The sequence below is a fragment of the Bactrocera latifrons genome, unplaced genomic scaffold (genome assembly GCF_001853355.1).
Source record: "Bactrocera latifrons isolate USDA-ARS-PBARC rearing strain unplaced genomic scaffold, ASM185335v1 scaffold_59, whole genome shotgun sequence".
Lineage (NCBI taxonomy): Eukaryota > Metazoa > Arthropoda > Insecta > Diptera > Tephritidae > Bactrocera > Bactrocera latifrons.
In genome coordinates, this window is record NW_017537256.1 from 766,696 (window position 1) to 774,953 (window position 8,258).

At 34.2% G+C, this 8,258-nt stretch overlaps 5 protein-coding genes across 5 annotated transcripts; 2 read left to right on the forward strand and 3 right to left on the reverse strand.

Annotated features, from left to right (window-relative positions):
* On the forward strand, nucleotides 1–1,712 carry LOC108974755 (39S ribosomal protein L28, mitochondrial). The gene is made up of 5 exons (XM_018942781.1): nucleotides 1–201; nucleotides 377–811; nucleotides 877–1,023; nucleotides 1,087–1,316; nucleotides 1,374–1,712. The coding sequence occupies exons 1-5, from the start codon at nucleotides 181–183 to the stop codon at nucleotides 1,444–1,446; spliced, it is 906 nt and encodes a 301-aa protein (XP_018798326.1). The 5' UTR covers nucleotides 1–180; the 3' UTR covers nucleotides 1,447–1,712.
* An 82-nt stretch (nucleotides 1,713–1,794) lies between these two features.
* Nucleotides 1,795–3,876, reverse strand: LOC108974754 (GDP-mannose 4,6 dehydratase). The gene is made up of 3 exons (XM_018942780.1): nucleotides 3,629–3,876; nucleotides 2,887–3,322; nucleotides 1,795–2,793 (listed from the first exon to the last, which is right to left on the reverse strand). Exons 1-3 carry the CDS (start codon nucleotides 3,743–3,745, stop codon nucleotides 2,213–2,215), a joined length of 1,134 nt encoding a protein of 377 aa, XP_018798325.1. The 5' UTR covers nucleotides 3,746–3,876; the 3' UTR covers nucleotides 1,795–2,212.
* Nucleotides 3,877–4,218: 342 nt separating this feature from the next.
* Nucleotides 4,219–5,428, forward strand: LOC108974783 (mannose-P-dolichol utilization defect 1 protein homolog). Its single transcript, XM_018942819.1, has 2 exons — nucleotides 4,219–4,495; nucleotides 4,562–5,428. Exons 1-2 carry the CDS (start codon nucleotides 4,408–4,410, stop codon nucleotides 5,257–5,259), a joined length of 786 nt encoding a protein of 261 aa, XP_018798364.1. The 5' UTR covers nucleotides 4,219–4,407; the 3' UTR covers nucleotides 5,260–5,428.
* Nucleotides 5,429–5,580: 152 nt separating this feature from the next.
* Nucleotides 5,581–6,370, reverse strand: LOC108974785 (inosine triphosphate pyrophosphatase). The gene is made up of 2 exons (XM_018942820.1): nucleotides 6,031–6,370; nucleotides 5,581–5,966 (listed from the first exon to the last, which is right to left on the reverse strand). The coding sequence occupies exons 1-2, from the start codon at nucleotides 6,266–6,268 to the stop codon at nucleotides 5,641–5,643; spliced, it is 564 nt and encodes a 187-aa protein (XP_018798365.1). The 5' UTR covers nucleotides 6,269–6,370; the 3' UTR covers nucleotides 5,581–5,640.
* A 141-nt stretch (nucleotides 6,371–6,511) lies between these two features.
* On the reverse strand, nucleotides 6,512–7,519 carry LOC108974767 (protein D3). The gene is made up of 2 exons (XM_018942796.1): nucleotides 6,936–7,519; nucleotides 6,512–6,866 (listed from the first exon to the last, which is right to left on the reverse strand). The coding sequence occupies exons 1-2, from the start codon at nucleotides 7,419–7,421 to the stop codon at nucleotides 6,609–6,611; spliced, it is 744 nt and encodes a 247-aa protein (XP_018798341.1). The 5' UTR covers nucleotides 7,422–7,519; the 3' UTR covers nucleotides 6,512–6,608.
* Nucleotides 7,520–8,258: the final 739 nt, after the last annotated feature.

The following is an 8,258-nucleotide window of genomic DNA, read 5'->3' on the forward strand; positions in this document are numbered from 1 at the left end:
TTGTCAAAACGTGATTGATGTCTATCTTTTCCACTTTCAATTGGAATCAGAGTTCAAAATCATTATTAGTTTTAAAGAAATTGTGTTTTTAACGTAAAAATTTTGTTTCTTGTGTTAAAATCAGGAGAACAGTTATTATTAAATCGATATAATTGCACACTATAATTCAAAAAATTAGGCATGGCACACGCCACATCGCAGGTAAGTTTCGAACTTATTGTGATAGTGACGCAATACAAGCAAAAGTTTTGTGCCAAATCTCCAAAGGAAATGGAATAAATAGCTTAAAATACTTAAGCTACTGTGTTAAAAATATTTTTTTTATATTGTGTAGAGTGCTTGTACCAGAATTTTAACGAAATTGTATTATTTAAAGGGACCTCAACTGCTGCACGGCTTTAAGCGTTTAACTCGCTTCGACAAAGGTCTGGGTGCACAACTGCCAGAGGCTTACAAAAAATTCTGGCGTGAATGGAAGCTTACTACACCAGCTTCCGTACACTATGTTCCAAAGACTGAATCCTTTGAACACGATGAAGTGACTGGGAAAGTAAGACCTGTTCAAAATGTACCCTTGCCATTAATCGACACCCCCGAATCACATGAAGGTATTTGGGGTGGTGAAGCTGTAATCAAAGGTTTTCAAAAACGTCATCCGCAAAAAAGGCGAGTGCCACATTTTTGGGTACCGACGCTACGACGTTCAGTGGTGCACAGCCAGGTGTTAAACGCGTATATTTCAATGGTTGTAACTGATCGCACCATCGATCAAATTCATGATTGTCATGGCTTCGATCACTATCTTCTGAAGGTGTGTAATATTTGAGTTGTGAGAAAATAGGTTTATTATTCTGTAATACATATCATAATTTTCAGAATCTTGCATGCGATTTGCGTTCTGCACTAGCCCTGAAGTTGAAACGCAAAATTCTAATGGAATTGAAGGATGGCTGTCCCAATTTATCGGATAATCCTACAGAAAGAGCGCGTGTTCTTAAGGAATATAAATGTTATTTGGATTCGGTATGACGTAATTTAATATATTGCACTTGTTTGAAATGTCTTGATGTGCTGTATATTTTTTAGTATACACCAGAAGAAATTGAATGGTACGGTCATACATACGAAGAGGCCATACGTAAGTTGCAAGCTCAAATACGCGCTGAAAACCCAATTGTACCCCATAAAGTCGAATTCCGGATGAAATTAATTGAACAACTGAGAAATGCCGGTATTAGCGAAGCGAGTGGCAGACACATTAAAGAAAAGTCAGCGAAGGGAAACGACGATGCTGACATCGAACGCATAACAAAACTGTAAGTACATTTTCATAACTAAAGTAATGCGCTAAGTAATTTTTATTTGTCCTGTAGTGAAGCACCATCCTCGCCTACATCAAACTGGTTGTCGAAAATAAATCCATTTGGCAAAAAACAAGAAACTTAAAAGACTTAGTCTATTAATTTTATTCACTGTTATGCGAAAATTAATGTTTGTCAAACATTCTTGTTTTTTTTTTAGAATCAATGTATGTATATATGGTATATGACCTTTCATCAATATTTCTCACCAATGAGTAATATTTTACAAAAATTATATTGAAAATATGCATGTGAACATTTCACATCGCATACTAGCAGTGCAATTTTGGTAAAAGGTAAATTTATGCTCGACTATGAAAGTGAAATAAATCCAACTATATATGCAATAAATATATATATATTTGTTTTGGAAAAGTCCTAGTCCTACCAACAACTAATCCTTTTTTTTTTTTTGTTCAAGGCTAGTCACCCTAGATTCATCTATTCTTGCCTCATATATTAAACAAACGAATTGTTTAAGCAAGAAAATAAGTCCCGACTATTATCTTTATAATTAAATATAATAAATTATTAGATTTTTTTCAAAAATATTTTGAACTGTAAAGCACATTTATTGCAGACATAATACAATTGTTTTGCTTTGGAATGCAAATTCTATAAAATATTTATAAATACAATAAAAACACATACCTACAATATATATTATGTAGCAAACTATAAAATTAAACAAAAAGTCAAAGGACTATATACTAACTACATAAATGAATATGTATAATACAAATTATATACGCGATCTGTGGCTAAACTATATTTGTGCTTTCATAAAAAGAAACGATTGTACTATCGTCAAAGTCACAAATAAAATCACACTTATGTGAGCAATCACTAGTTTAGGCAATTGGATTCCTTTTCATAAGTTCTATATCCGCTTCCATCATATCCTTAATTAATTCTTTAAATGTAACTTTCGGTGACCATTTAAGCTCTTGACGGGCTTTACTCGAATCACCTTGTAATAAATCCACTTCTGTTGGACGGAAATACTTCGGATTAATGCGTACACGCACAACGCCGGTATCCTTTTCGATACCCACTTCATCAACCCCCTCTCCTTGCCAAACTATTTCTCGGCCAATGAATTTGAAAGACTCTTCCACAAATTCACGAACGCTGTGCGTTTCACCGGTGGCAATCACAAAATCAGCAGGTCTTTCCAATTGCAACATCATCCACATGGCCTCCACGTAATCCATTGCGTGACCCCAATCACGTTTCGAGTCGAGATTACCCAATTCGAAAGAATCCAATTGTTGATGAAATATTTTCGCTACCGAACGCGTTATTTTGCGTGTCACGAAATTTTCACCTCGACGTGGGGATTCGTGATTGAACAATATGCCATTACAGGCATACATATTATATGCTTCACGGTAGTTAATAACAATCCAAAAGCCGTACATCTTGGCACAAGCTGTAAAGAATGTAGAACAAATCATCAGCCTTCGCATAAGTTCGTAATTATTACAGATAAGATAATTAATTTATATATGTTGAATTAACTTACCGTAAGGTGACCGAGGGTAAAACGGTGTCTTCTCGTTTTGTGGTGTCTCTACCACCTTTCCGTACAACTCTGAGGTGGAAGCCTGATAGAATCGTACAGTTTTTTCCATGCCACATGTACGAACAGCATCTAGAATTCGTAATGTGCCAACAGCGTCTACTTCGGCAGTATATTCACTCAAATCGAATGAGACTTTTACATGAGATTGTGCAGCTAAATTATAAATTTCTGTTGGCTTTACCATGCTGATGATCTTCACCAAACTACTACTATCTGTCATGTCACCATAATGCAGTTTCATTTTTCCTCCTTGATGTGCTACAGGGTTGGCATAAAGATGCTCAATACGAGAAGTGTTGAAAGTACTAGCACGACGAATAATGCCATGGACTTCATAGTTTTTCTTTAAGAGAAACTCAGCCAAATACGACCCGTCCTGTGATTTCGGAAAAAGGTAAATTCAAATAATACAAAAATAATTAATAAAACTTGTATGAAAAATATATATACGTGGATAAAAGTATATGTTGGTATGCTGGCCAAATATTATTTACTCAGCTGAATATACGTATAAAAACAATGCTTACTAAAACAACAAATTGAATGTGTCCCTTAAGCAGATATTCACATAATTATTTCCCCTACCAAATTATCGTATATATGTTTGTAAGTGGTAGGTTTGAATTGTAAAAAATCTTAAGCAATATTAGTTAATTTGGTCTTTACAGAACATAATACGAACCTGCCCAGTTATGCCGGTTATCAAAGCAATTTTCCTGCAATCGCCACTTCCATTTTCTTGCCGCTTATTTGGGTCGCTTGTTTGTTGTGAGCCACTTGCTTCCGTGTTGGATGACATTTCGTTCAATCCACTATACAGATAAATAACCAAATAAAACCTATTTATAACTAAATTATTAACAGAGCGAAAACAGAATTTGATGACTATGGAAAGAAGTTAAAGTGGCTTAATGGCATTCACGAAAATATAATGATAAGAAAAAAGGTTGCCACACTTGATTTATATGAGATGATGTTTGAATTTAATAAATTTATTTTTTATTTTTATACTTAATATGTAGTTAATATAATTAAATAAAACTTAAAATAATGCATGCTTTAAAAAAAAAACCAAAATAATGAATAACGTTTTAAAATCCAAAGTAAAAAGTCCTTGATTGTGAATACTTGCCTGTACGTTACAAATAATTAAAATCTTGTGGTCTTAATTTTCAAATTAGAATTTACCCAAATTTTTTGTTTATTTAAAAAATTTTCTTTTTTTTTTCCAAATAGCCATATGATTGCAAATGTCAACGACAAATCGATTCAAATGTCAAAATACGTGTTCATTTGCCTATAGGGATTATTATCTGCGATTTTGTTATCTAAACGTAATCAATTAAGAAATAAATAAAAATTTATTAATTAAGGTCGTAATTGTAACAAATCCCGCTATTCTTTATCAATTAAGGGGAAATTGTGGAGTTTTAGAACAAGAACTTCCTTAGAACATTAAAAATGACTGAAGTGCTAAAGACAGTTTTAAGTTACTTTCTTTCCGAGGAATGTATTGAAACATATATGGTTTTTCACGACTTCACCGATGGTAAGTTAATTTTTAAAATTATTCTGCTCTCTTTCATTCAGAAAATAAATTCTTTTTTGAAAACAGGTACGTGTTTTAAATCACTGTTGAGCAAATGTCTTGGATATGCAATAATTGCTGGGTCTATTTTGGTTAAAATACCCCAGGTTTTGAAATTGATCAAAAACAAATCCGGTGAGGGTATTAATTTGATAAGTGTACTTTTGGACCTTACAGCCATAACATCGCATATGTCATACAACTACGTTAAGGGTTATCCATTTAGTGCTTGGGGCGATAATACATTTCTGGCCCTACAAACTGCTGCTATCGGTGCTTTAGTTCTTTTCTATGGTGGCTCAAAGGGATTATCCTTGATCTTCTGCATTTCATATACGCTGGTAGTGTACGTACTCAATTGCGGCATAACACCAATTAATATATTGCTGGTAGCACAAGCATTTAATATACCTATACTACTTCTGGGTAAACTCTCACAGGCATGGACAAATTACAAGAATAGTTCTACAGGACAGTTGTCCGCAGCAACTGTGTTCTTGTTATTTGCTGGTTCATTAGCGCGCATTTTTACATCTGCACAAGAGACTGGAGATTCTATGATAATTGCAACATTCTGCGCGTCCACATTTGCGAATGGCGTGATTGCTTCACAAATGATATACTACTGGAACAAACCAGAAAAGAGTAAGAAAGTCAAAATTGGAAAGACTTCAACAAAACCTATCTCTGTACCCAAAAAGGGTAAAAGCAAAAAAATCGACTAGATGACGGATAGTCGAAATCACCATTTGCGAAGCTAGATATACAAGGTATTTTCTTGTTTAAAAGAAATTGTTTCGTATACTTGTGAGCGGTTCATAAGTTATAATATAAAAGAATAAATAATCACTAACCCGAACGGAGTAGAAAAATTTGTGAATACTTTAAATGAATGCGGTTTACAATAAAATAAATAATAACAAACGAAACTATTCAGTGCTGTTTTAGTGTGGATGTAAGTTATGAGTTAACCAGAGAACTTTGGTTATTCGAACCTTCAATACACAAATGTGATATTTGTCTATCAAAATAATTAACAAAGAAAATGAGAAATTAACGATTACACTTTATTCCAAAATTAATAAATTGCGTAGATTATCAAATAGTTATTTACCATTATTAAAATAATCCTGCAATGCGGCTAATGCCCTATAACGATGGGAAATTTTATTTTTTTCTTCCTTTGGCATTTCAGCATAGGTCAAATCATAGCCATTGGGCTTGAAAATAGGATCCCAGCCAAAATCGCGACAACCTCGTGGTTCAACTATACTACCTTCTGTTACTCCTTGAAAAATTATTGGTTCGCTGTTCGCACTCTCAGCAAAACTAAGCGTGCATATTGCTTTGGCATTTTTGTTATCCCATCCTGCTAACATACGATATAATCCTTCAGGTTGCAATTTCTCCAAAAACCATTTTATGTAAGGCCCTAAGAATAATATGGAAATATTTTCATGTAGCGCGGGTGATTAATACATATTACATATATTTACCTGGCAAACCTTCTAAGGCATCGAAACATAAGCACGTGTCCTCAACCAGTACTGGGCCATCGACTTGTCTTGCCGCTTCTTTACATTTTTTAATAGCGATTTCATCAATTTCGCCTTGTAATTCAGGAAGATCTATTTTTCTGCTCACCACTTTTCGTGGAAACTTATCTCCCAATATGGCTACGAGTTCTTCCAGCTTTTTGGCGTTGCCAGTGACAAAAGTAATTGGTTTCGACATTTCGAAGAGCACTATTGAAATGAATATATAATCTTTTTTAAACCTTTTATACTACAATCTAAATCAGAATTAGAAAATGCCCTAAACCTCAAAAAACCACAAATGATAACCAGTTGCAGAGGCGTATCAAGAAATAAACTCAAAGGGGTTCATGCTTTTACCCAAACCCTCCAAAGTAATAATTGATAGACCCATTTTCAAATTAAATAAAAACTTTTATTTTAAATTAATAAAACAAAAATATATTTTATGAATTGCATATATTAAATATTTATTTCAATTTAGAGTCTTTAGACAAAATCACTACGTATTTTCAAATTCATATATTAAATATAATATATTATGCGCCCAATTGCTTATATAAAATAGGTACATAGTCATCAAACTCAGCTTGATAAAAGTTGCCAGCAATTGGATCACCAAGATTATACTTTTTGGCAAAAGCAGCAATTTTGAAACCCCCGCGGTCATCTCCACTGTTATTTGGTAAACGTTTCTCATCGAATGTCAACTTGCCGCTCTGTTTGTAAACCAAGAAAACATAGCGATGTAAACCAGTTTCTGGTGGAGGACCCGAACCAATATAGGCCGATAAGACCTTTAAAGACAGAAAAGCATAATGAATAGACCAATTATATGTATTTTGTGTTATATTTAGACAATTTACCTCTCCCTTGGAAACATCACATCCAGGAATGTTACCAACCAACCAATGATGCCATTCCCGATATTTGGGATCAGTACGGCTAGGTGCATCAGGATCTGTCATGCACAAGGTATATAATGCATCAGGATCGGCCTTCCAAGTAATGGTAGGTTGGTCTTTTACTAAAGTTGGCGTTAAAATATTTCCTAGTTCTACAGTGGCACCACTGGGATAACAAACGGTTACTACTTCTTGTGGCACACACGAAATTACATCTGGCACTACGCAATGTTCCTCCATGGCTAACTTTGTTGAAGAATATTTACGGCAACAATGTTTTGTGATCGAATCTTCTAGCACCAAATTGTGCCTTTTGACAGCTGCCGGTTGCACGGTAAATGTCAAAAACGAACGAAGAGTGACATTTTCTTGTTGCCGGCGAATAAGATGACGTAAAGACGGAGCAACAAATGCCCTACCTTGATTGATTAAACGATTGAGCAACATTTCAAATAACTGAAAGAAGTTATTCAAACTTTGAGATGATTGAATAAATTTAATTTAAGAATTGAAAGAACAAGTGATGAATTGCATAAGAAGTAAAATAATAAAAAAAAAGCATAGAAGGATTGGGACAATGACATTAGATGAGAGATGCCAGACTTTTATTAACGACGTCTCACCACATATATAAATCCATATGATGATGCCCAATCCTGTCTCAATGGGTATGCAAACAAGCAATATTGCAGCATTTGGGACGAAGAGCAAACTGAAGAAAATCAATAGTTGTCACTTCATCCAGAAGAAACAACGGTTTGGAGTGGTTTGTGAGCCAGTTTAATCTCGGTCCATATTTTTACAAAAATGATGCCAGTGCTAACGTTACCCCAGTTCCTGCAGGGGTGGTTTCGCAGAAATGCCCCTGCTTCGAGCGGAACCTCTTCCTAGGAACTTCAAGAGGTCGTTCCTCAACTACGTCGACGATATAAAACAATAGGCCGACTAGACTTCAGACGTAATTAACTTCTGACACGCACTGACCGCCATTCGCAGTGGAGCCATTAACAACTTTACCGACTCCCTGTTGTAGTTAAAAAAAAAAAAATAAATAAATGCCAAAGAATGTTCTTTCGAATGATAATCCTTAAATTTGAAGTTTGTGTTTTTCTATATAAACCTCTATATACATATCTCTACTATATTTGTAGTTTTTCAATATCACTAACAACTTACTACTTATCAAAGTTATTTGAATTTAAAATTATTTTAACATAATGAAAATAACGATTCTGTTAAATTTAATACTTTATTTAACAAAATCAATAAATTGAAAATGCGTGC

What these genes read in the sequence shown, in the direction of transcription:
- LOC108974767 (XM_018942796.1), bottom strand. Translation starts at nt 7,421, where the DNA reads ATGTTGCTCAATCGTTTAATCAATCAAGGTAGGGCATTTGTTGCTCCG. An exon ending in GTGATGTTTCCAAGGGAGAG is followed by an intron (nt 6,867 to 6,935) that starts GTAAATTGTCTA and finishes CTGTCTTTAAAG; the next exon opens with GTCTTATCGGCCTATATTGG.
- LOC108974755 (XM_018942781.1), top strand. Translation starts at nt 181, where the DNA reads ATGGCACACGCCACATCGCAG. An exon ending in ATAAATGTTATTTGGATTCG is followed by an intron (nt 1,024 to 1,086) that starts GTATGACGTAAT and finishes TATATTTTTTAG; the next exon opens with TATACACCAGAAGAAATTGA. An exon ending in ATCGAACGCATAACAAAACT is followed by an intron (nt 1,317 to 1,373) that starts GTAAGTACATTT and finishes TTTGTCCTGTAG; the next exon opens with TGAAGCACCATCCTCGCCTA.
- LOC108974783 (XM_018942819.1), top strand. Translation starts at nt 4,408, where the DNA reads ATGACTGAAGTGCTAAAGACAGTTTTAAGTTACTTTCTTTCCGAGGAA. An exon ending in TTTTCACGACTTCACCGATG is followed by an intron (nt 4,496 to 4,561) that starts GTAAGTTAATTT and finishes TTTTGAAAACAG; the next exon opens with GTACGTGTTTTAAATCACTG.
- LOC108974754 (XM_018942780.1), bottom strand. Translation starts at nt 3,745, where the DNA reads ATGTCATCCAACACGGAAGCAAGTGGCTCACAACAAACAAGCGACCCA. An exon ending in TAACCGGCATAACTGGGCAG is followed by an intron (nt 3,323 to 3,628) that starts GTTCGTATTATG and finishes CCGAAATCACAG; the next exon opens with GACGGGTCGTATTTGGCTGA. An exon ending in TTACCCTCGGTCACCTTACG is followed by an intron (nt 2,794 to 2,886) that starts GTAAGTTAATTC and finishes CATTCTTTACAG; the next exon opens with CTTGTGCCAAGATGTACGGC.
- LOC108974785 (XM_018942820.1), bottom strand. Translation starts at nt 6,268, where the DNA reads ATGTCGAAACCAATTACTTTTGTCACTGGCAACGCCAAAAAGCTGGAA. An exon ending in TGCCTTAGAAGGTTTGCCAG is followed by an intron (nt 5,967 to 6,030) that starts GTAAATATATGT and finishes TATTATTCTTAG; the next exon opens with GGCCTTACATAAAATGGTTT.